At 37.7% G+C, this 27215-nt stretch overlaps 1 protein-coding gene across 11 annotated transcripts in view; it reads right to left on the bottom strand.

Moving 5' to 3' along the window:
• GRIK1 (glutamate ionotropic receptor kainate type subunit 1) overlaps nt 1-27215 on the bottom strand; it is a 376605-nt gene that overhangs the window by 132412 nt on the left and 216978 nt on the right. For 6 of the 11 annotated variants that reach the window (XM_074389358.1, XM_074389360.1, XM_074389359.1 and 3 more), the window contains exons 2-4: nt 20603-20770; nt 16746-17003; nt 1629-1810 (exon numbers count right to left, since the gene is read on the bottom strand). In XM_074389358.1, the coding sequence (XP_074245459.1) occupies nt 1629-1810; nt 16746-17003; nt 20603-20770 (608 nt within the window). The remainder of the gene's footprint in view (nt 1-1628; nt 1811-16745; nt 17004-20602; nt 20771-27215) is intronic. The other 5 variants (XM_074389366.1, XM_074389363.1, XM_074389365.1 and 2 more) reach the window with 1 other exon arrangement.

The raw sequence follows: 27215 nt of genomic DNA, 5'->3' as shown, positions 1-27215 counted from the left end.
ATGTTCCCAACTTTACTATTTATTTAATTAACTTTATGGAATGGTGTCTCGTTCTGTCGCCCAGGCTGGAGTGCAGGGGTGCTTTTTTGGTTGATTGCAAACTCCACCTCCCAGCTATAAGCGATTCTTCTACTTCACCCTCCCAAGTAGCTGGGATTACAGGTGCCTGCCACCACAACTGGCTAATTTTTTTTTTTTTTTTTTTGGTATTTTTAGTAGAGATGGTGTTTTGCCATGTTGACCAACCTGGTCTTGAATTCCTGACCTCAGGTGATCCACCTGCCTCAGCCTCCCAACTCCAACTTTAAGTAGATTTTTTTTTTACTCTAATAATCTAACAGATAATAGAAACATTTGGTCAACATTTTTGACCGTCGATGTTCAGTGCAATTAAAAATTCAATTCTGAACTCAATGGCTGCATGGAGATGCTCTGCAAGTGTGAGATGGAGCACCAGAAAGTCAGGCCACATGATTATTTGAAGAGAGCTCTTCCTAGTGATTCAAGAATCCACAGTTCTGCATTCATGCAGAGGGGTTTATCTACTTATGAAATGACTAGCCCTTAACTATCAATAACAGACCTTTTAAACAAAGGGGTGCAAAAACAGTTTGTGTTATTTTAGATAAAAAACATTGCCTATGCCACAGTAATGACTTAGATATAAAGAGATGGCCAGCAGACCACATAAATACAGCCTGGCTATTTTTTCTTTCTCCCAAGTTCAATCATCTGATCTTTTATTAATGCTTCTATTTTAAACATCTTGCTAGCCTTTCCAGATGTGTATTACAAGATGTTTAGCAGTACTCACTAATTGCCAGTAGAGTGCCCTGTTTCAAACATGACACCCCAAAATGTCTTCATTCATTGCCATAAGTTTCCAGGACGCAAAATCACTCTGGGGTGAGAAGCACTAGTCTACGTGTACTTTTTTTTTTTTCTAATTCTGAATTTACTTTCTTAAGTGTAAGACCAAGTGCTCAGAAATTGTTATTCTATTGTTATTATTCTGAACATTACTAATGTCTTCATTGATAAAGGATTTCACAATTTACCAAGTATTTCCACTCACATTATCTGTAGAGATTAATGCATAGCAGTTTATTGTCTACAACAAATTAGAAGAAAGAGGCATGTTTTCTGTAACTGTCTCTGCATGCCTTTTTACTGTGTTTATGATCCTGCATGTTTGACAAAAGAGGTCGTGCCACGAGGAAGATGTATTTAGGACAAGTCAGGCATTGTGTAAATGAAACCTGGCATAATATTTTCAAGAGACTTGAGAGAGAGAGAGAGAGAGAGAGAGAGAGAGAGAGAGAGAGAGAGATGTTTAATCACCTTGAAATGATGTCCTTCTCTCATCTTCTGCTGGTAGGAGTCACATATCACATGGCCCACCCATAGGAACAGACATTTACAACTAACCACTCACATGCAGCTTTGATGAAGCCCCATGAACCTCTGAGCCCCCTGCCTCTTTAAAAGGTTCTGAAAATTATAATCTTTAGCCTAAACGGGACTGCTGCAGTTTTATCATGCTGCATTAAGTGAAAGCTAGACGGCATTTTTGAAAAATAGAAAATGACATTTCTCCCACACTTCCACCTCCTCCCTAGCCCTCTTACCTGCTTAAGGATTTCAGCGGCTGTTTCATGTGAACAATCAAATATCACATAGAACTCCTTGCCTTTCTTCATCTCCTTGAGTAAAGGCTTGGCATCTTTATTCCCAGAAGGCAGCTGGCGGATTTTGATTTTAATATTATATCTGGAGGGAGCTTTGATGAGCTCTTGTAGACGAATTAGACCTGGAAAATGACATCCAATCATGCAACAGAGACTGTTCTGTCGATAGTATTGTTTATTGCTGTTTATAGTTAAACTCGTTTCAACTCCAAAGTGTACCCAGTGGTCACCTTCCTAAAGGTTACACTCCTCTTCCATTTGTCATTCGTCTTTCTGTGGTGGATTATACTATTTTCCCTTTTGGGTGTGTATGGCTTGGAAGCATAATTTTCCTAGGAGCATTTTAAATTTATTTAGAATGCAATTGTCCTTTCAGCTTTCAGCGCATACCTCAAATTTTTAACAAATCAAGCCTGCAACTGCAAAACTTAGTAAACAAAAAGTAGGTTGAAGTTTCCAAAAGTGTTTGATGAAATAGATCACATCTGCTTACTTACAGAGCCAATAGAATGCAAAGATTTCTCTTGGCTGTAAACTTCTCTATGTCTTTCCTTAAGTATTTGTATGTAACATACTCTTCATCAGCTAATTAGTTGGGTTGTTTTATATAATCTTTCAGTTCCTGCCATATAAACTATCTGTAAATGGCTCATTACATTTTCTTGCTAATATATTTGAATATAAATTGGAAAATCCTACTTAATTTTTTAAAAAGGCCATGGAATTTTTAGAAATTATGATCATAAAAGCAGAAACAGATTTTAAAAAACATTCTCTATTGGTTATTGCAACAAAACATATATGTCTAACTAACTTGATGGAGAATGTTTGATTTACCACAGGTGTGGAGCTACTGCTCTGCACCATTTCCTAATATAAGCACTTTCCAAGACAAGAAAGGCTGCTGTGTAAAAGCCTCCATCTTATTTCCCCCAATGTTAGCAGGTGTTCACTGCACTGCATAACGTTGGTTCTCACTCAAGGACTTCCATCAGTCTGAAAAATTGAGATTTTCTTTTTTGGTATGAAGTTCTGTGCCTTCTGGATTTGTTAGCTTTAGATAATCAATAGGGAATATTAAGCTTCATGAGTATTCAGTGAAAATTGTGGTATGCTCTGTGCAAGATTCAGCATGGATTCCAGCTACTGCCAAACTTGAGGCATTTTTCTTTTTCTTGCTTTATTTATGTAGCTACTTTTTTTTTTTTAACTAGAACATATATTGTTTTTTGTGTGTGTGGTTCAAATGAGGAAAAGTTTCTCTACCATTATCGTTAGGTTAGATTCTGATACACAGTAAATTTATCATGATATTGAACTTCAGAGTTAAATGTGTAGGGGTGATAGAATGAAAGGGTGGTTGCTATAGAACCTTATGTAGATTTAGTGCTTGTTGTCTGATATGACTTGGCTCTGTGTCCTCACTCAAATCTCCCCCCAATTTCAATCCCAATGTGTCAGGGGAGGAACTTGGTGGGAGGTGATTGGATCATGGGGGTGGATCTCCCCCATGCTGTTTCTCATGATGGTATGTGACTTCTCAGGAGATCTGATGGTCTAAAAGTGTGGTACTTCCCCCCTCACTCTCTCTCTCTTTTCTGCCACCATGCATGATGTTTCTTGCCTCCACTTCCCCTTCTGCCTTGATTGTAAGTTTCCTGAGCCCTCCCCAGCCACGTGGTAGTATGAAACAATTAAATCTCTTTTCTTTATAAAGTACTCAGTCTCAGGTAGTTCTTCATAGCAGTGTGAAAATGGGCTAATAAATCAACCTTTTCTCTTTTTACACAAAAATTGAATTGCTAGAATAATAGGCTTCCTTGATTCTTGCTCCTTTTCAAATCGGTCAGTGTGGTTGAAGGCCCTCAGGTCCTGATAATCAGTCGTTTGTCGTCTCACTTCCAGAGTCACATGTCCTGATCTACTGAGGAGCATTAAAAATTTTCATTTTTAAATGAAAATTTCATTTTTAAACATATAGAATGTGGAATCATATATTTGTTATTTGTAATATGTGTTAATCTTTGAACTAATCCTAGGATGTAACCATTATTACTTTTATTTAAATGAGTAATTCAGGGCCCAGAATAGTTAAGTAACTTACAAAGATAGTTAAAAAGAATCTTGGATTAAAACTGCTGTATGTGAATCCAACACTGAATCTTTTGACATCACCATCCTGTCTTATAAATACAAGTTGTTGGTGCTGAGGGAACAGATACAGTGTAGGGCTTAGGACTTTTTGATGAGATGGGAAAAAAAATAGAGACCCCAGGCTGCCTGAGTTTCTCTCCTGTTTTCTCTTGTCACCCACCTGCTTTGCAATCACATTGTTTTATTTTTATTTTTATTTTTCATGAGCATGACTATAACAGATGGTTTAATGTGGTCTCTAAATAACATGGGAAAAAACATTTAAAAAGCGCATTTTGTGTGCTGCAATGAACTGCTCTCTTGTTCTTTGTTGAATAGAATGCCACATCTTTCCATCACGATGCCTTATATATTTATGGGATTTAAAGTTGACATACATTTTCTCACTCCTTTCATTTATTTTTATGGGAAAACATTTGCTGGATGCTCATTAGATGCCAAGCTTCAGGTTAAGCTCTGGGGGTGTAAGACGACACAACCTGCTTCAAAGTCCTCACAGCCTGTAGGAGAATTTTATTCCATCAGCTGTCTTCAGGTAGATGGGGCATCAATTACCCCTTACCTTTACAGATTATGACCTAGGGCTGCTGAAGGCTGGAGCAACTTGCTCAAGGTTATATAGGCAATAACTGACAGAACCAGGGATTAAGGCCAAATCTACCTTCTGATACCAAATCTAGGGCTCTTTCCTCCAAATCTTTGGCCCCTCCCAACTTTTGGATTTCTTGTCAACTGGCTGAATGAAAAACTAATGAACTGACTGATTAACTATATTTATAAATAGCTGTATAAGTAAACAAAAAGAACATTTTAGACCAGCACACAATATTAAATCCTCATTTGGCACACTAGGCCATTAATCAACACCACCCCCAAATGTGAACATTAACTTTTACAATTGTTTCGTAAAAGAAAGTATGTTTTAATACCAATAGAGGAAAAAGGAGAACATCTCAGTCCAAAAGACTAGTTTCTAATTGGAATAAATTTATCTTTTACAAAAAACTCACTGTTAAACTCCTACTTTTCTCCTTTTGCCAGTGTATAGGCAAATTGGCCTCAGAAAGGGGGAGGATCAGCAGATTTAAAGATTAGAGACCAAAACTAGAGAACAATGAACAAGGAAGAGTGAGTTTTACATTTCTCTTCCTGAAGCAATTGTTTGTTTCAGAAAAGCCTTTCTGCTTTCATTAGCAAATGATGGAGAATTTACAATTCAAAAGGCACAGTAGACAAAATTTAGAGAAAGCTTTCCCTTATATTTGCATTTTGCAACAATCCATCAATCATTTACTTTTCTTTGTAATGAATTGTTAAAAATTATTTGCTAAACAAATAATTACTTCAGGGGAAGGACATCAATTTAGGCACAACACCTAGCTCTGCCAATCCTCCTGTGTTTGGATGCTGCCCTGATGGAGTGACCCAACCCTGCCAGCACTCCAGTTGCAGCGAACAGTAAAGGTGCATGTCATGCTGATAATGTGAATTTTTTCCTGACCCACCGAGATGATGGAAATTTAAAAATAAAACGTAGATAAGAGAGAGCCAGACAAACCCAACAGAGGGATATTCTACAATAAAACTGACTTGGAATCTTTAAAAATGTCAATGTCATATATGGCAAAAGAAAGCTGAATTGTCTGAATCGAATGAGACGAAAGGGATTTGACAACTGAATGCCATGAATGATCCTGTGACAATTAGCAAATATATGTTATTTGCTAATAATAACATTAGCAAATATATATTTCTATATATTTAGATAACATTATTATGTTATTTTTAACTTTCCTGTACTTGATCATTGTAGTGTGGTTATAACGAAGAAGGTCCTTCCTAGGAAATTCATGCGAATGTATTTATGCAGAAAAAAATCAGGATGTCTGCAGCTTACTTTCAAATGGTTCAACAATGCTGCTTCTTAGTATTATTTTTATTGTTGTAGGTATTTCTATATTAAGAAAATGATAGAGCATTATAGCAAATGTGGCCAAATGATAAGTGATGAATCTAGGTGAAGGGTGTACAGGAGTTTATTGTACATGTCCAGCAACTTTTCACTAAGTTCAAATCTTTCTAAATAAAAAGACAAATCATACTGATAAAAAATAATATCATAAGAGCCTCTTCTGCTTCTATCCCCAAGAATGAAATTGGAAATGCAACTTTGGATGAATAAACGCTTTAGAGAAAGAAGGCTGTTTTTTTTTTTTGCCACATGAATGTGAGCTAAGCTCTGCATATAGATACAACTTTCAAAAATATCCAAATGGCCAATTCTAAACACTTGCTTTGGCCGCTGTCTACTCGGTGCACTCAGATGTGACACAGAAAAAAAATGCTGATTTGCATGCATATCGCGTGACTCAGGCAACAGGTGGAGCATATGGAGGAGGAAGAAAAAACCCTCTGCTATTTCCAGTGAGCATTTAAAATTTCCCATGCCTTCCTTTTAAGTAATAACAAACTTTGCTATTTAGATTGCCCCTTTTTATGAAGTTGGCTACGTGCCTTATAAATAGCGAAATAAACCTTAAAATATACGTCTGAGGTGAATAGATGTCAGTGCTATTTTACAGTGAGGAAAGTGAGGCATGGTAAGGTTAATTATTTGGATCGGCCCTGAAAATGGGTCACAAATGCCAGGAATTGGAAGAGACCTTCAGGTCAAAACCCTACTTGATGCATGAGTCCCCTCTACACAGGCACTGCTGAACACGTCCCAGCGTGAGAAATTCTCTACCTTACACCACAGTCCAATCCATTTCTGCTTAGCTTTAGCTGTCTTTAATAAGTCTCCGTTCAAAAGAAAAGTACCTGGGTTTTCTTGAGTCTTAATCCAGTTCCCTGTTTGTGAAACCACAGCAGTGTGTTTGATGCTGTAAAAATAAATGTAACAAACCACTGGAACCCAAAGATCAGGTTGCACATTTTAAATGTAATTTCTTCTCTACTTGAGCTTGGAAATATATAAAATGGCATTTCATAAACCTGTGGGTATATTAATATACCCAAATCTAATAGGATCCTTAAGGGAATCTGTGCATCATCCAGAGCAGAGGAAAAATCAAAACTAAAAAATGAATTACCTGGAGAAATGCAATACTTTTAAAGTGCAGACCTTCATTCATAGGGTTTCTCAGAAGTGCAACAAAAAAGACAAGAGCGAGTTTTCCCAAAAGAAAAATTGTGTACCTTGGTTACAAAGGACCTTATAGCAGAATCTAGTCTAAGTATTCGAGAAAGTATATTGCACTCAGCTCCACCAGTATATGTTGGTGCTGAGTTCTGTTAAGAATTAAGTTTCAGCAGTAGATAAAAATAATATGCCTGTCCTGCAATATGTAAAGATTGATTTTCTGGAAAGAGTTCTGAATATTTGAGTAGGGTTCTGGTCAAAGAAGTGAGGTGGTAGATATGAAGGGTAGAAAACAGTGAGTACAGGGAAAAAAAGAAACTATAATTTTTTGTTTGTTCGTTTTTTTGGTATTGTGTGTAAACAATGTTCCATCCTTGGGCTATTTCAAGGGGAATGGTGGGAGAGCACGTAGCAGAAGAAGAGTTTTGGCTATCACAGGTGGCCGTAATGGCACAGAGGGGTGAGTGGTGATGGCAGAAGGTGAAAGAATCACTTATTTGGCACTGACTGTGTATAGCATATCTTGCATTTTAGCTTGAGTACTCATGCCAAAATGTTGATTTTCTTTGAGTTCAAACTTTGAGCTTCTGTCAAGATTCTTGGTTCTGGAGAGTATATTATTTCTGTTTTCTATGGGAAAATGGAAGGAAACATGATAGATACAGTTTTAAAAACTAAGTCAGTACTTAAATACAGCCATAAGAGCAGATATTTTACTTATTGACAGGCCGGTTGGGCACAATTAAATGAGTGAATCATCTATTTAGAACTGTGTACATAGTCAGCACTCAAGAATGTGGTTATTGTTGTTTTCGTGATTTTCATTTCGTGTATGTTTTCTCCTGGGTTTATTGTTTTTTTTTTTTAAATCACTGCCCTTGTTAGGGATGCTAATTTCATTTCAAATTAATCCTTACTGTAAAGCTTGGAGACTTTATTTGGAGTGATGACTAATAACACATTCTTCATTACAGGCTGCATTTTAGAAATCTCATGGCTGTGATAGATTGAGAAAAATGACTTAAGGAACAAAGATAAACTTTTCAAGGGTGATGTGTTATAAATTCAATTCTGGAGGCATCCATCTGGTGCTCATTTTCTTCATGTACTCATCCAGTCCTATCCATAGGCTGAGGACCCTCAAGTTTGGGTCTTTAGCCCATTCCCATTTTCTAGACCCTAGACTCACATATTAACTGCCTATTCTTACCTTCATTTGGTTGTCCAATAGATATCTGAAACTCAAACTTAACATATTAATGGCTCATTTTCTGATATCATTCTTATTTCCTTAAACTAGTTCTACCTATAACCTCTACTTCAGGTAATGACAACTCCATCCTTTGGCTCAGGACAAAAAGATTCGTCTTTTATTTCTCACTTCTTTCTTTCTTAACCTCTACTTCCTCAGGATATTATTGTTATTATTATTATCAGAGTTCATTTTGATTCTTTAACCTACAGGTATGAATTAAACCATAGCCTGCCACACCAATACCATGGCATCAATATTTTCTCAGACTGGAGCACGGTCTTCCTGTTTTTATCCTCCATTTAAAAATAAACTTAATATATGGCATTTGTCTTGTGTCTAAGGAATACAAAGTGTTTTTCTTGACAGTTGATTGCATTGAAACACTGGGCCTAGCTTTGATATTTCAGAGGAGTTTGCTGTAGGAGGAAATATGCTTGCTATCTTCCCTGTTAAACAGGCTAATCTCTGAGGCAACCTGAGATGTCCCAAGTTCTTAGGTCACTGAGTTCCTTAAATCAAAATAAGTGTCATACAGACCCAAGGGTAGTGCTGACATATGAGGCATACTCTAACCTTAGCTGTTCTCTCTGCCTATAACCATCTTCTCTATCACAGTATGTGGTTCACTTCCTCAGCTCCTTGCAGCCTTTGCTCAAACCTCATCTGTGCAATGTGACATGACCTTTAATTCTGCAAACCACATGTCTGGCTTCCAGATTCCCTTCAATCTGCTCTACTTTTTCTTTCTTCCACAGCAGTCACCACCGTTCAACAATTATAATCACTTTATATAGGATGAAAAGATGGTTTATTATTCCCATAGAACCTAAGTTCCTTGAAGTTAATGGGTTCTGTCTGTTTTATTCACGAATGTATTCCATGTGCTTAGAACAATGCCTGGTACCAATATTTATTGGTGTCCAATAAATATTTGTGGAATGACAGAATCTGACAGCATTAGCAAAGGCGAAGAAACACATATCTACCAGGATGGCATCACTATGGGACAGTGCACTGGCAACTAGAGTTTTAGAAAAGCAATTTATCCAAAGTTGGGAATGACTTTAGGTGCCTTCCAGGGTAACCTCTTGGGTACTGCAGGAATCCTTATCGGGACCTACCTATGACAGAATGTCCCAAGCCTGGGCTTGAATTCTTCCAGGTCAGGCTGTTAAATATTTTTGGAAGAGATGCATTTCATTCCCTGAGAGATACAGTGATTTAAAGTTTATTCTTTCAGTGATGCTAAAAAGCTACTTTCCTCAATCTTTCACTTACTTTGTCTGAAAGCACAGAGGACTAGCTAAAGCCTCTTATTTCATGACCCTTTAGGTATCTATCGACAGTACCATTAACTTCTATGTCCTTATTTTTTTCCTTTGCAGTCTAAACATTTTAGTTACTTTAGCCTTACTCATGTATTCTGTAAATGAATATTCTTAATGTCCACATACTTATAATGAAGTAAGGCCTGGCATCGTTGTGAATTTTGGGAGGCAGGCCTATCCACAGGTTAATTTTGGAACAGGAAAATTCCTACTTAAAGCACCCTGTTTCTTCTTTTGCTTGCATATTTTTTGTCTAAATATTTAGCTTAAGGGTGTCTATAATAAGAATTCAAGATATTATCCTTCTCCCTATTCAATACATAATACTGGGATAACTTGTGAGCCGTATGTAGAAGAATAAAGCAGGACCCTTTTCTTTCACCATATACAACAATTAACTCAAGATGGATTAAAGATTTAAATGTAAGACCTCAAACTACAAAAATCCTAGAAGAAAACCTAAGGCATACTGTTCTGTACATTGTCTTTGGCAAAGAAGTCATGACTAAGTTCTCAAGAGAAATTGCAACAAAAACAAACATTGACAAGTGGGACTTAATTAAACTAAAGAGCTTCTGCACAGCAAGAGAAATCACCAACAGAGTAATCAGACAACCTACAAAATGGTAGAAAATGTGTGCAAACTATGCATCCAACAAAGCTCTCATATTCATAATTTCTAAAGAACTTAAATCAACAAACGAAAACAAATAACCCCATTAAAAAGTGGGCAAAAGACAGACACTTTTCAAAAGAAGACACACAAGCAGTCAATGAACATATGAAAAAGTGCTCATCATCACAGATCATCAGAGAAGCGCAAATAAAAACCACAGCGAAACACCATCTCACACCAGTCACAGCGGCTATTATTAAACAGTTAAAAGACAACAGGTGTTGGAGAGACTGTGGTGAAAAGGGAACACTTATATACTGTTGGTGGGACTTTAAACTAGTTCAGCCACTGTGGGAAGCAGTTTGGAGATTTCTCAAGGAACTTAAAACAGAACTGCCATTTGGCCCAGGAATCTCATTACTGCGTATACATCTGAAAGAAAATAATTCTCCCCCCAAAAATGCACACACTCATATTTCATTACTGCATTATTCACAATAGTAAAGGCATGGAATCAACCTAGATGCCCATCCATGGTGGATTGGATAAGGAGAATGTGGTACATATACACGACGGAATACTATGTTGCCATAAAAAAGTATAAGCTCATGTCCTTTGCAGCAACATGGCTGCAGCTGGAGGCCATTATCCTAACTGAATTAACACAGGAACAGAAAAACAAATACCACTTGATCTTATAAGTGAAAGCTAAACATTGGGTACACATGGATGTAAAGATGGGAACAACAGACACTGGGGACTGCTAGAGGAGGGAGAGAGGGAGGCAGGCAGGGGCTGAAAAACTATCTATTGGTAACTACCTGTGCTCACTCACTACGTGGGTGACAGGATCATTCATACTCCAAACCTCGACATCATGCAATATACCCACACAACAAATCTGCATATGTATCCTTTAATCTAAAATAAGAGTTGAAATTATTACACATTGTCCTTTTAGCTATTTATATATGCAAATCCTCCATGATATGAAAAACTTAATGGTGGGGTTCAGCCCAGTGCTGTCAGGAGAGAGTTCTTTTGGCAGGGCCTTTGCACTGGCTGTCCCCTCTGCCTGATGTCTGAAATGCTCTCCCCTAGGTATCTATGTGATTTATTTTTTTATCCTCTTTTAATTTTTACTCAAATGTTATTTTCTAGAGAACTTCCGGGGTATTCTTACATAAAATTGCATCCCCCACTTCTACTGCCAGTCTCCCAAATGTCATTTGCTGCTTTATTTTTCTTCATAACATGTACTACTATCTATCACACTAAATATTTAGTATATAATTTGTTCGTTAGAGAAATAGTCCATGGATTCCATGAAGTTGGAGATATTTTTGTGTGTGGTTTATCCTCAGTACTTAGGATAACGCCTGGCAGTAAACGTCAATGAAACAAGGGAAGGTATCACATCCTATCTATTTGTCTATCTATCTATCTATCTATCTATCTATCTATCTATCTGTTCATCTATCTATCCATCTACCATTCATTATTTACTTATCTATTTATTATCGATCTAATTGATCATCTACCTATCATCTATCTAATCTATCATAAACCTATTTATATCTATCTAATATATCATTTACCTATCAGCTATTAGGTTGGGGCAAAAGTAACTGTGGTTTTGGCCATTAAATAGCAAAACACAATTACTTTTGCACCAACCTAATATCTACCTATCATGATCTATTTTCTATCATCTGTCTCTCTCTATCATTTATTTACCTACCATTCATCATTTATCTACTTATCTATCGTCTATCATCTACCTATCACCTATTAATATCTATCTGTCCATCATCTACCTATCATGATCTATTATCTCCCTATCTACTATCTATGTATCTATGTATCTATCTGCCTATGTGTTTATCTGCTTGTCTGTCTTCCTGCCTGCGCATCTTATATCTAGAAGAATATACACTAAGACATTATCTGTGATAGTTTTTCTGGATGTTTTTGTTTATGTCCTTACACTTTTAATTTTAACATTTTCTAAAGAAAGTAATCTTCTTTGTATAACTATATAAAAATAAAACTTTCAAACAGTGGATTGCAGAAGCCATTTGGATCTCAGGAAAGAGCAGCCACAGTACAGGGTATGCAGATACGTGCTGTCTTGACTATTTTCTCAAGGATTTCAGAAAATATCACGTGAACCAACTGAATATAAACATTGGTCCAGTTTAGTTAAGGACAAGTTAGAGTAGAGAAGAGAGACAGGCAAAACTATAAAGTAGGTTTTTCTAAGTCATTCACAAAAAAAAAGCTAAGCGGAATGGGTATTTTTTTTCATGTTTTGCCGCTGAAATTTGAATTAGCACTTGCTTGTTTGGATTTAGCCCTCTCTGCCGACTATGTAGGTAATCGCCTAATCAAGCATAAGAAAACACTTTGAAATCCCAGACTCTCTGGCATGCAATATTCGATGCTTTTGTTGTCTTTTAAGAGAGCCGAACTTAAAATGTGCTGTGATCAGTTTTAAGTTAAGAAACAACATTTTAAGTCATTCTTAGCCATTAGCACTGTTGGGGCTCAGAACATGATACCACAAAATATGACGCCTTGGCATGCTGAGTGCTTTGAACTGAAAAAGACTGCAAAGGTCTCAGAAACAAGGTCTTTCTGACCTTCTCCTGACCTCTCATATCCTGTCCCTGTTAATCCCTTGAAGTGAGACATAGAAAGTAGAATTTTCCTTCTCCGAGTGGAGCACAGAAACTAGAACTCCTCTCCCCCAAAGCAAGCTACAGAATCTGAAAGACCATTCCCTTTTCCCTTGAAGACTCTTATTTCACAGGGATCCTGCCCCATATGCAGGAGGAGGGAATACTCCACAGTGAGGCTAAGAAGAATGCACAGACAAGTCTTGTTGGGCTTCCCCCCTCAGCCTGTTACTACTAGATTCTAACATTTTATCCAATCATATTTCTACATTTTGCTCATTCTTCATTGAATCTAAGCATCAAAACAGACAGTTTCCCCTAGGTCTGTGATCTTCATTTCTGAAGCCTACTGAATCATGTAAAACTTTGATTAAACAAATTTGCTATGATTTTCTCTTGCTAACCTGTCTTTTGTTATACGAGTGTCAGTTGTGATCGTTAGGATGGGTGAGGAAAGGTATTGGTTCCCCCAACACCTCTTTGAAAATTGGTTCGTCCATGAACCAGACAAATGGCATTTGTTTGTTACCTGACAAATGGCAGAGGTAATGAGAAAAATGACTGACAAGTATCGATGAGGAAGCCAGGAGGGAAAGTGAGGTGAAAGAAGAGCATGAAAACCTAGATGCCAAAACGAAGGAGTTGTAGATGTGAGCTGAACCCACTTCACAAGTGTACAAAATTACAATTTTAGTTTTTAGCTCCATTGCTTTATTTTTGAAGACTGTAAGCAGGGTGAACCAGAGCCAAAAGGCCAAACCTAACCCAGCATATATTTTTGCAAATAAAGGTTTACTGGAACACACAAGGTCCATTCATTTACATAGTGTCCATGTGCTTGCTTGCTACTTTATCAGAGTGCAGTGGTTTTGACCAAGACCCCATGGCCATAAAGCCTCAGCACTTGGCTCTTCACAGATGAAGTTTGCTGATACCTCTTCTTCGGTAATGGCTGTGGGCGCATTTCCCTGAGGCTGGCCTTGGGAAGGCAGGAACTGCTGAATATACCACACACTGCAATTGAGGTGTAGCCTCTTAGCTCTTTTTGCTGTGTGTGAAGTGACAGAAGCCAGGCTTCCACCAGGGTCTAATGAATCGAAGGGGATGTCCAATTGGCAGCAATTTCTCATTTCTTGGGGTCACCTCTGGATGTAGGAATCAGAGACAAGTAGGTGACTAATGGGAAGGACATCCAGGAAAGAGAAGAGAGATGAGGCAAGACGAAACTTTACTCTTCCTAAGAGTTCTCCAGAGTCTTTCAACATTTTAGCTTCTAGAGGACAGAATTCTGCTTGCAAGTATTTAGTGAATTGAATTTTGTCCTTAGAGATGTGCACGCTGCTTCAATGGACTTCAATGGGAGTAATGGGTCATTTGGTCCCGCAACATCTGTGCTGGCTTCAGGCTATTTAACAAACTCCTAAACAAATCCCCATAAAGTGCTCTTTAATGGGTACTTAATTCTGGTGTAGGGCGCTAAGCACACCTAAATCCTTTCTTTTCCTTCAGGTTTACTAAGTTTCCTTCTTTTTATGGTGTGGTAATTACTACAAGCAAGAACCCTGAGTCAAGCAGTATTAAACCCACTCAGAGTCACAAGGCTTCTGCTTTTATTGATCTCAGTTGACCTGTTTATTCTCTGGGTTCCAATTTAATGGCTCAATTGATTATTCATTTACATTTTTAATGTCTTTGTGGGTCAAAATCATTTTAACATAAATCGTCTCTCACTAAATGAGCGACATGAAATCATTTTGGATTTTCAATTTCGACAAGTATTTATTGAGTCACTGAGCACAGGTGAACTTGACAAAGATGAAGAGGACATTTCAGTTTCTTGTAGAAGACGATAGAAAGGATAGTTTGGTTTTTGCTTTGCAAAATGGATGTCACATATGCGTGGCTCACCTGAAGTCAGAGAGTGGTTAGAATATCAATTTTTCCTTCATTTACTTACTAATTATATTTTGTCTAAATACAATTTGAAACCTACAGTGCCTACATCTTTAGTTGAACTCTTTCTTAAATTAAATCCAGAAGTTTCAATATTTTTCATTGATATGTTTTACTTTAGGATGATCTGGCTTTGCTTTAGAAATGGTGAGAGGTGATTATACTACAGAGAACACAACATAATGAGATATATAACCTGATTTTGAGCTCACAAAACTTTCTGTTTAACAAAGGTAGGCAACTTGCGAGATCTAACCACAATTATGTTTACAACATGGTATTCTACTTCAAAGCCCTTTAAAATATGTGTGTGGATTTGATTAGATAATGATTTCTTCCTTCGCCACAAGCAGGTAAAGGTCTGAAAATATGGCTGCTTGTGGCTCATTCTTCTTGGTAGGACGGTTTTGAATACAATATTTATAAAGTATATAAGCCAGTCACTTAGAATCTTCACTTCTTTTTAAAATGAGTTGAGCCACAGAAAATACGTAAGTGCATATTTCCAACCACACTCGTCACTTTTATCTGACAATAAAAAGGGACCAGAGTTTACCACCAAATAGAGGAGGCACATACTCATCCCTTGAGGCGTAGTATATGCTAGTGCTTGGTGAAAGGGGCAGTGAGAAACAAAACCGTATTTGACACTGCTTCACTTGACTAATTTTCACTAGTAATTTTCATAGTTGTATTACCAAATGTGTAGATCAAAGAAGGCAACTAATTTCGACTCTTGGAGAAAAAAAAATTAGACAATCAGTGGTATTATTCTATCCATTGGAATTACTAACCTCTTTCCTCTATGTCAGGCTATGACAGGTGGCAGATTATAAGCATAAGTAACATAAAATTCTGATGTTTGGAAATTTCCATTCTTACAGACATGTAAACAGATATTTGAAATATAACTTGGGATACAATGTTTTTGCTTCCAAAGTGCTAGTGAATCCTCTGGTAGTCTCAGAGAGCTTTTAAGAAGAGGCATATCTGCACGTGGTCATGGAGAATGAGGGAGTTCACCACTGTGAAGGTCGTGCAGAGGATTATCCAAAGTGAGGTGCCAGCCTCAGAAAACAGGAGTCAGGAGAACGTGGGGATATTGAAAAAAGGATGGACTCTTCATCATAGCTCATGTGATAGTATAGGCAGTGAAGGAAGCTGGGGCTTGGGTTAATGAAAATGAAAATGGCTGGATGATGAAGAGTTTTGAATTAGAAGAAATTAAACTTTATTATGTGGACAGTGGAGGGTTACTGCCCAACTTTAAATAAAAAGGGGCCTGAATGTCGAAAAATTCTGGACTGTAAGCAGAAAGCAGAGGGGAGGTGCCAGTACAAGAAACTTCAAATGGGGGCAGGTCAGAGTGGCTGATGAGGACTGTCCAGTCCAAGCAGCCATATTTTCATCCTGCACCCTAAATAAGCATGTGGAGCAATGCAAGCTTTATTAAACTCTCATCACTGGGGGTTCATAGTCCCTTTCCCATGAAAACAACTTCTAAATGAATTTCTCTTTGTTAACCTATGTTGGAAAGGTTTCTAAACATTTACATGGCTACTTATCAAGTTGGAATAATATTTCATGATCATTTTCAATTGTGGTCATAGTTTTATCAGAGCTGGAAAAATGGAAATATATGTTTAATATTGTGATCAGATTATAATATATGTTGATAAGGTGATATTTCTTTTTTTAAAAAAGTTCCCCTAGATTTGATGACAAAAGAATCATTAGAAAGGATCAATAAACAAAAGTAAATGTGAATTATGTACACATGCATTGTTAAATTACTTCAGAATATTCAGTTAGCTTTATATAAGAGAGCATGTTTATGTGCTCCACCTGACAAGTTTAATGCCTATTTGATACTTTCATTCTCTTTGTGCAGAGCAGACACGGCCAGGTGAGGTCTTGTGTGAGTCCCATACCTGTGCTGTCTTCATATACCACAGTCACTGTTTTCCAGTTGTAGTAGAGGACCAGATCCAGGATCGCCCTGCTGATAGCTGCATAATCTGGGTAAAGGTTGATGTAAAACAAGTCTTTGTTGTCCACCGAGGGGTGTTTCCAGCGGGTCTGTATGTGCGGAACTTCGAGAGCATTGCAAATAGACTGCACGGCACTGACGGAAGAGCTATGGGAAGGGCCAAAGAGAGCAGCCACACCAAGAGCCAGCTGGTCACATGCTGATGCCCAAGGACATGCAGAGGTTGGGGAGGGAGGACAGGGAAAAAGGGAGAGAAAAAGAGAGTTCTATGAATTTAATTGTTCTCTTTCATGATTCCTCTTTTCAATGCAACTATTGAAAAATCTTTTACAATCCCTGTCTGTAGGTTGAGGAAATATGCTTGGTACAACTTCCAACTTTCTTGAGCTACTGGTATACTGATAGATGTAAGCTTAGAACTGATTAGCAATATACCACAAGGCCAATTCCCTGCTGGTTTCGCTTTATTACCTTTAATCAGATGTTGTCTGAATCCCTTGCTTGGGGTGGTGTTACCTGAAAGCACTCCTAGTTACCAACAAGCCCTTTGCCAAGTGAACACTGTATGAATTAAGTTCTGTCGTGCAGCAGGGTGGCAATGAAAATATTAATGTGGTTACGAAATTCAGAAGAAAGAGCCTCTGGGTAACTATACAGTGCTTCAGCTCCTATCTTTCCAAAACTCACAAAGAAGTTCCAGGTTAATGAAATACTGCTAAAGAATGTTTATAAGCAGTGCTAATGTCTGATTGATTTTAAAATATGAAATAGCATAGCTTAAAAAGATCTTAGAAGACATTTGGTCCAACTCTCTCATATCATAGACAATGGAGAGAGTTGTGGCCACTGGACAGGAGCTTTGGCTCAAGGTTAGCCTCTTTCTACCCCAGTGTCAGAAATCAAGTCAATGTCTATTGAAAAATTTACTTAAAACATAAATGTATTTCTCTCATTATGACATTATAAGCACTCACTGAGAGAATTTAGAATATTTAAAATGTAAGGATAAAAAGACCCTGTGACCAATCCTATCATTTTGGAATAGTATCTATTAATATTTGGGAACATTAGAATCATTATATAAATAGAGTTTGATACATTGCTTTCTTTAACACTATAGCATGTCTTTTTTTCAGTCATTACAAATTCTTTAAAGTATGTTTTTAGTATCTGTAGAATAGACCATTCCATGGGTATGTCATCATTTATTTAAGCATTCCTACTAGATTAAACATTTGGCTCATGCCTGTAATCCCAGCACTTCGGGAGGCTGAGACGGGCAGATCACTTGAGGTCAAGAGTTCGAGACCTGCCTGGCCATCATGGTGAAACCCCATCTCTACTAAAAATACAAAAATTAGTCAGGTGTGATGGTGTGCACCTGTAGTCCCAACTATTTGAGGGGCTGAGACACAAGAATCGCTTGAACCCAGGAGGTGGAGGTTGCAGTGAACAGAGATAGTGCTACTGCACTCCAGCCGGGGTGACAGAGCGAGACTCTGTTTCAAAAAACAAACAAACAACCGCCCCCAAACGTTTAAGCTGCTCCTAATTTTTGGCTATTATAAGTAATATTGTAACACCTTAGTTCCTATGTTTTTCTCTACATCTTATGCTACTTTCTAAGAGTAGATTTCCAGAAGTTAAATTACCAGCTATAATTAAGGGGTACAGATAGTTTGAAGTCATTTGAAATATATTAACCCCATTCCCTTCCAGAAAGGTTGAGGCAGTTTGCCCTCTACCACCATGTAAAATAGTGCCTATGAATCTTAGGCTGGTAGGAATTAAATAAAAGCTTAAACACATTTTCCAATTTATATTTTAATTCTACAAATTTAGAACTGTCATCAGATAATTAAATATCAAATTAGCTAAATTAAATGAAATTATATTAAATTTTATAATATTCTACAAATAAAACAGTTAGAAAAATGATATGGCTCTGTAGTTATCTGACACAGTTCAGAAAGAATAACTGATGCAACATTGACAGCTATATTGCAGGTATCTAAGGAACAGCAAATGTTTACAAGAAAAACTTTCTTCTACCGTGCTCTTTGGTAGTGAATTACTGCATGAACTATGAAGATGTATAGTTTTGTGCATTACATGCTGGAAATATAAATTGTCATTGTCTTCAGAAGCTTATTTGCTGGTTATGTTTTTACTAGTTAGTCAAATAAAATGAGAGTATGGGAATGTGTAAACTATTGTTCTATCTAGCATAAGAAATGGATTGAGATTCCTGTTAATATTTAGATCTTAGATACTAATATGACTTGACAGAAAATCAATCCTTTAGAATTCTGTTTGCCAGCAAATTACCAGTTTTAAGAAACTTTGGAGTGTTTAATTGACAAGTATGCCAGGTACTTCAGATCACAAGAAAGCTTTCAATTTTTATGTGGCTTAGAGTTTCATTGCTAAATGTGGTTGGCTTTCTATGGTATTTGCTTAACAATGTATATGAGTGTCTGTGTCTGTTTGCATAGGTGTGTGTGTGTGTGTGTGTGTGTGTGTGTGTCTGTGTGTATAAGAGAGAGAAAGATGAGGGAAAGAAAGGAAAGTGATACATCTGTCTCTACATTGTAGAGAAAATTTATGTGAGGATGGCTTACAAACTTTAAAATGCTGCATAAATATACAGTTTTATTATTTGTCCATAGACAACTTAGACCTATATTATATCTCAAAGTCTACCCATCTTGAAAAAGAAAATATTTTCATACTTAAGTTATGCCATAGATATAAAAAGATGATTATGCTGTTAATTTTATATCTGTGCTCCTAAGAAAATAAGTTTTATATTTTGTTTGCAAAGAATACTAGCGTTCTTGCAGAAGTCTGTGTCAGGTGGACACAACCTATGATTGAACTAGATTAATTCTATATGGAAACAACCAGCATTTAATTACCTGGAAATCAACATAAACATGGTATTCATTTTATGTCATTTATTTGTTTGTATTTAGTAGGCAAGGATTCCTCTTTGAAGCAAAGAACCTCTCCTATTCTGGGGTGATGAGTAGCCTTTGTTTCCACATAAACACTTTTATTTAGTGACTAGATAGTGTCCCTGTTAGGAGCCAACCGTGAACTATATGGAATGTAATCTTACTTCAAAGACTTGTCCTAGAATTGTCTAGAAGATGTCTAAACAAGCCCCACAATTCCAAATGAATCTTTCTGTGAGAGAAACCTTCCAGCCAGCATATGAATTAGATTATTTTTTAGGCTAGGCACTTGTCTTTAGTTCAGAAGAAAAAAGAGGATCAAATGCAGACATTTCTCTCACAAGCTTTATCTTCATATTTCTATGATTTTGTGGAAATGAGTGAAAAAAAATTGGGAAGACACTAGATAAACTCAGTAGTTTACAACCTGTTAAAATTCAAGGTGTGAGTTATGTGTGTCCTGGGCATTTCCACATGCTCAGTGGATGCGACCTTCTACCATGTTTTATTTGACTGCACTGCACAATTTCATGGTGATATCTCAGCTTCAGGAAGGAAAAACAGATCAAGCTTGACATTTTCCATTCACAGCTGAACTAGTTAATCATAGAGTGGAGGGCACTGAAGGGTAAGCTAATCAGAAAGGCCCAGGAAACAGTGCTCAGCAACATCCATTAGGTTAGTTCAGATTGCATTGATCAGTGACATCAAAGACCCAGATTTCCTGTGACCCATTTGCACAAGGATGTCCACTTTCAAAGAGGGCAGGTAGCAAAAAGAAGGTGACTTGGAGAGCAGACATATCACCCAAAGAAGCTTTTAAAAGTGGGAAAATAGTTACCTCTCCGTGAGGCTTCAAAACTATCAAAAAGGTTAATTCTCTGGATGTCATAGGTTAATGTGGTGTTAGGCATCAGGGTTCGGTTTCTGTTAATGCTGGTGACTGCAAACTTGAAAGCTAATTCTTCAACATTAACAGGATCATTTTCCACTGTTTCAAAAATCCCTCCTGCAGAAGCAAAAGAGATGCATGAGAAGCATTAGTAACGTGGTTCACATGTAAATTTTTTTTTTTTTTTTTTTTTTTGAGACAGAGTCTAACTCTGTCGTCCAGGCTGGAGTGCAATGGTGCTATCTCAGCTCATTGTAACCTCCACCTCCGGGTTAAAGCAATTCTCCTACCTCAGCCTCCTGAGTAGCTGAGATTACAAATGTGCACCATCATGCTCAGCTAATTTTTGTATTATTAGTAGAGACAGGGTTTCACCATGGTGGCCAGGCTGGTCTCGAACTCCTGACCTCAGGTGATCCACCCTCCTCGGCCTCCCAAAGTGCTGGGATTACAAGTGTGAGTCACCGTGCCCAGCCAGTAAAAAGAAGAATGTAAATATATAAACAAAAGACCCCAAATAATAAATGGAGGAATAGTCAGAGCAGATCCCAAATCCAGGGCTAAAAAAGTTAAGTTTATCAGAATGCGTCACATGCAGATAAATAGGACTAACTGCATATGTATGCTTAAAATTTTAAATCCAATGTTGGACTGTATTCCAAATATTTAGTGGCATAAAAACTTATAATATGGCAGAGAGCGATTTTCTATGGTGTGGGTAAGAATTGCACTGTGCTTGACCTAAACATAATTTGAAGTGGATCCTAGTAGGACCATTCTTCTAGAATGAAGATCTTGCTATTCAGAAGCTGACATTCCAGAATCTAAGGGGATCATGTGGAGTTGATGGGATCAAAATGACACATACATACTCTTAGATTTTTAAGAATAAAAATATTATTTTTTGTGCTTCATGGCTCAGAATTCTGAGATCATATTCTAGTACTTTCCGAAGTGCACGAGAGGATTCAAAGAACTGTTTTTCTTTTTCTTTCTTTCTTTCTTTCTTCTTCCTCTTTTTTCTTCTTCTTTTTTTTTTTTTGAAATTGTTTAGTCTAAGGCAAACCTGCTTCTGATAACTGGAGAAAAATGTTCCTTCATGGAGCAAGTACACATGAGCTAGGCAGGCTTTGATAGCTTAAACATGAGCATCTTGCTACAAGTAACAATACAAAATATTCGTGCTTAAAGCCTCATCGGAAAATTTAGCTCTGATTTTGCTTGAGACATTGGTCTTTAATAGCAACAATGTAAGTGTTGTTAACTGAACCTTCTTAAATGTTTTTTTAAGAGAACTCCTAGGATTTTTAATAGACACAGGGCATAAAGTAGAAACTTTCTTAACTGGTCTCCATTTAAGTTACTCCTGGATTGACCAATACTCCTCATTTTTTTTGAAAATACATGTTAACTGATGCTCATGGAATGCTGAATACTTGTAACTAGGAGGCCACTATGTCTTTTTATCTACTCTCACAATTGAGTGACCCCTTTCCAAAAGCCAGTAGTAGCTTTTTTGCCAACTTCTCTGTGATAGATTGATTTACAAGTGCTCTAAGTTCTCTCTCAAAGGGGCAAAAAGAAGAATATTAAAAAATCTGAAATAAAAATCACAAACACGCCTCATGAGCATCATTTGTGGCATTCTTTCTTAGAAAGGGAACTCCAATAGACAGGCTCTAATTCTAATAAATGACCCTGATCCTGCTTTGAAAAAAAACAATAAACACACATCTATAATGTTCCTGCTGAACTAACTTTATTAAATAACTAACTACAGTGTTGGGTTGTGAAAAGTTAAGATGGTTTATAGTGAATTATTCTCGTTCCTTTTGGAAATATTTCTGGCTTTTATAGACTGATAATATCAGGCATTCATGTATAGATAATTTCTTCGTTTTCTGAGAAATCATAGTTGGAAACCATATGACAGTATACCTACTATGCACCCACAGAAACTAAAAATTAAAAAAAGGAAAATTACAGGACAGAGTTATTTAATAATATTAACCTTTACCTAAGGAGCCATATAAGACCTTTGTTCTGAAATGAACATAAGAAAAAATATTTCCATTCAAGTCAATTTGTGTTTTACTTTTGTCAGACAATCGTAGGGAGAGTCTTTGGACTCAGTTTTCAGTTTCTCTCAGAACTGTTGGTGGATGCTCAACAGTGAGGTGACAAGATGACACAAAAGACACTTGGTCACCAGAAGACGGACAGGAGGTGGTTTTACTGCCACCATCAAGGTGACCCACACAGAGGACTGCTTGGTGATAGGGCTTCCTTGGTAATTGTTAGCAATTACTTGTTTACTTCTCTACCTCCCCAACCTCACAGGGAGAGCCCTCATGTAGAGAGACTGTGTCTTACTCAGAATCAGCATCCTCGGGCAGACCAAGGCATCTTTAGGACATTCAGATTACAACTATTTAAGGGAAAAGTAAATTACTGGTGTGGATGTGAGCACCATTCATCTGTATACGGTAGGCTGGTTGGAGGCAAAAAATACCTGAATAGAAAAGAGAAGTTCTGAATTTTGAAACCTGATCTACCTACTACCTCTTTGAGAAGGATTTTTAAGAATAAAAAAGAAAAGTACTATGAAATAGCTCTTTTACATATGTTTAATTACACTCTATAGCATTCAAGGTAGGAGGTTTTTTTTTTTTTTCCATTTTTATAGATAAAAAAGTGAACACGAAGATGATGCATTATATATCCTGCTTATTCCAAGTCACAGTCTTGTCTGGGACAGATTCAGATATCTGAATCTCCACATAATGTAAATGTTTTCATTTCATCAAGTTATTTCTGTTCTTTGTTTCATACATATGGGCTAATAATGTTGTCTTGCTTCCCTTGGAGAATTGCTCTATAAAGCAAATGATACAATGTGGTCAAAATGTCCTGAAAACTCAAATATTTCCTAGAAATAAGTTTTTTATTATTGCACATGGATAATGGAAATTAAAAAAAGGAGTTGGCACCAGCTTGTGAACTTCCTATCACCTCAGAATTGTTCTTTTGTGATATAGTTTTCTATCACATGAAGCTGAATGAACCTGGGTTTCAGAGAATCACACGTGTTTTCATGATGTGCTTGGGTAGTGTGCAGGTGAATTCTGTTTTGTCACTTTTAGAGCAATTTCTTTTCATTTTTGCACCAAACAGGCATTATGAACAGTGTCATCAGCTCAAGACCCCATCACACTTTCTCCAAGAGAGGGTTGCTGATAAATGCCAAAAATCTACTGTGGTATGAGGTATATAGAAAGCTGGAGAAGCACCAAGAAAGTGAGATCTGACAGAAACAGGAGAAGTTATTAATAGGAGCTAGACCATTACCTCATATGTGGGCAGACTGTTTGAGGATCAGCCACTTCCTCCCTCCTTCTCCTCCCTATAGCTTCAAATACAACAAAATGGGATGTAGAGTCTTTGATAAGAAGAATAAAGGGGCACATAAGTAAGGGCCCTTGCATAATTGCCTCCACCTGTCTTTCCTTCTCTCCTTTCCTTCCCTCCTTCTCTCTCTTCTTCCTCCCTTTCTCCTTTCCTCCCTCCCTCCCCCTCTCTCTCTCTTTCTTTTCTTTCTTTCTTCCTTCCTTGCTTTCTTTCTTTCTCTTTCTTTCTTTCTCTTTCTTTCTTTCTTTCTTTCTTTTTCTTTCTTTTTTCTTTCTTTCTTTCTTTCTTTCTTTCTTTCTTTCTTTCTTTCTTTTTCTTTCTTCCTTCCTTTCTCTTTCTTTTTCTTCTTTCTCTCTCTTTCTGCCTCCTTCCATCCCTTCATCTTTTCCGTCCTTCATCCTTTTACTTCTTTCATACAATAATTGTGAGTGTGAGCTGTCAATGAGACTTCTGCAGTCTTTAGGGGTCTTCATATTGTGAACTTCAGACCTCAGTCATTTGGGGGCCCACTGGTTTGAGATGAGAAATTTTTACCTTGTTCATCCCTCTGTTCCTCTTCCTCTCTCGCTCTCATTTGAGCCAAGCTGACTTCTGCTTCTAAAAATACAGTGACATGGAAGGGTCAGGAAAGTAAAAAACAAAACTAGCTTAGGCTCAAGGAAGAGAGGCAAAGCTGCCCCTTTCTCCTTATATTTTTGAAATTTCTCAAACCATGGCAGTGGGTGAAGGGAGAAAGCGGGGCCCTGAGAACTCAGGATAAAGAACAAGCTTTTTCATTCTGCTGTAATTCTTGAGAAAGTAGAGCATGGCAGATGGAACGCAGGAGGGTGAGAAACCTCAAAATCGGCAGGCCTGGGTTTTCCATGTTCTCTGTCATTGCTCGTGTGTACCTGAAGCTTGAGAACTATTGTGAAGCTACTTTTTGTCCTTTCTATGCTGTGGATCAGTTTGAGTGACTACAGATCATGTGCCAGTCTTTCTAGACTGGAAATGGTTGGGCAGTAATCCTCTGTCTGATCATCACTAGGAAGCTTGACCAAGGGTCAAAGGGCACGCTTAATATCTGCCTCACCAGCCTCTTCCCCACCTCACCCACCATTGTCCAAGCAAAGGGTCGGAAAGGGATATAAGTTGGGCTTTTTTCTGAGTCATGAGTCTGTCTTTCTAGGTGAATATTTGTGCCATTTAAAACGATAAGGGTAAAATCACCCTGCTTGTAAACACCAGAGTAGACAAGAAATCTGAAAAGTTAATGCTTTTTTTCCTAGTAAATGTTCATATTTAGGCTTCGCTTAGGAGGGGCCTTGTCTTGATTGCTCCCACTGCACTTTGCTGGGAAGGACAGATGCTGGTGTAAATAAGGCTGATGCCAAAACGATGTGGCCTCCATACTCTGTGTTCTGTCACCTGAGACGAGGTGCCACGCGCGGTCACTAAACCAAGGGTATGAGACAGTAAGGCCTGGACCTACATTCTGCAACAGCTTTGAAACTCAGATGCGACCTGTTTGTTTGTAAGTCACTGTTATGGTCTTTATTGTGTCCTCCTTCAAATTTCTATGTTGTAGGCCTCACCCCGGGGTTCCTCAGAATCTGACTGTATTTGGAAATAGTGTTTTTAAATCAGTGATTAAGTTACAGTGAGGCGGCTAGGGTGGGCCTTAATCCAGTCTGACTGGTCCTTATAAGAAGAGAAAATTGGGATACACAGAGATGTACCAGGGACTTGTGCACACAGAGGAAAGGCCATGTGAGGGCTAAGCAAGAAGGAATCCATCTGCAAGCCATGGAGAGAGGCCTCTGGAGAAAGCAAACTAGGCCACACCTTGATCTTGGACTTCCAGCCTCCAGAACTGAGAGAAATGTAGTGTCTCAGTTTAAGAGACACTCAGTCTCTTAAAGTTGTTTAAGGCACCCAGTCTACGGTCTTTTCTTTCCTAATAGCAAACCTAGCAGACTAGTACATTTATCAGCATCTTCTTCCCCTGCCCCAAGGGCTTTGAAGTTGAAAATGGATAATTTTAAAGGAACTCACATATGTTCAAGTAATATTTTCTTCTACAAGATTCTGACTCTACGGCACAGTAATTTAAGATAAGCTGATAGGAATTCACTTGAAATCTTGGTGTATTTAGCAGAGTTCCAATACCACAGGAGCATTTCTGTCTGTTTTGGGTAGACTCTTGAACCAGTGAGGTGCAGTGAGGATGTAGGTGGTTGTGTTTTTTGATTACATGGACACAGATGGAAGCCACAGCTGGCAACATCCTGTATACCCAGCAGGTGGCCTTCAAGGGGGGATGATGGTGCAGTGAAGGGTGCTCATAAAGCCTTTAGGGTTATGCCACATAATTCCATCTAGACTTACAGGAGAAATGTTCTCAATCACAAACCTACAACTGCTGGGTCAATAATGCATTCATTGTAGGCAAAGGGTAACACTGAGAGAAGGCTAAGGTAAATGATGTGCTGTTTGTGAGGACACCCAAGGTAAACCCACAGCAATGGTTTCCAAACATTCCCCTAATTCCACACCCTCTGTAGAGAATCATAATGCCAAAGGGGTGGAATTCAACAATTTTTATATGAAATGGACCAAGCCTGGCTCTAGGTCTCACTGATTGACTTTTTTCAGGTTTGAAGGATACTTCCTAACCTGCTTTTCAATCACTGTTTCCATGGAAGAGGGAGATATCCGAATCAACTCAGTGTATAACACGGTGGAAATTGAAGCCATTGTTGTGGGCAAGAGACTTAAAGAGATACAATTCCACTGCTGCCTGATTTCATTGTCTCTAGATGAGGCCTGTGCTGAGAGATGAGTGACAGTATTAAAATTACCCTTTTCCTCCCTAAAGGAATTTCAGACAATGTTTTATTGTGCCAGAGAATCCATCTCTTTTAACAATAAAACACACACACACACATACACACACACACACACACACACACACACACACATAAAATAATGGCTTCCTATCTTGTTCCTGTCAAAGGAATATCTTGTTCTGACTCAACTTACCTTGTAATAGTGAATATATTCCAATAATAACCAGTTTGGAAATGCAATAGAATTACAGTCCACCGATATTTAGTTGTTTTAGTTTTACTTCAATTCATGGTTATGTATATCATGTCCAAGAGTCTACTGAATA

This window comes from Saimiri boliviensis, chromosome 18 (assembly GCF_048565385.1).
Source record: "Saimiri boliviensis isolate mSaiBol1 chromosome 18, mSaiBol1.pri, whole genome shotgun sequence".
In the NCBI taxonomy this organism is placed as follows: domain Eukaryota; kingdom Metazoa; phylum Chordata; class Mammalia; order Primates; family Cebidae; genus Saimiri; species Saimiri boliviensis.
The sequence above is the reverse complement of the archived record's forward strand: the minus strand, read 5'-3'. Positions and strand labels throughout refer to the sequence as shown.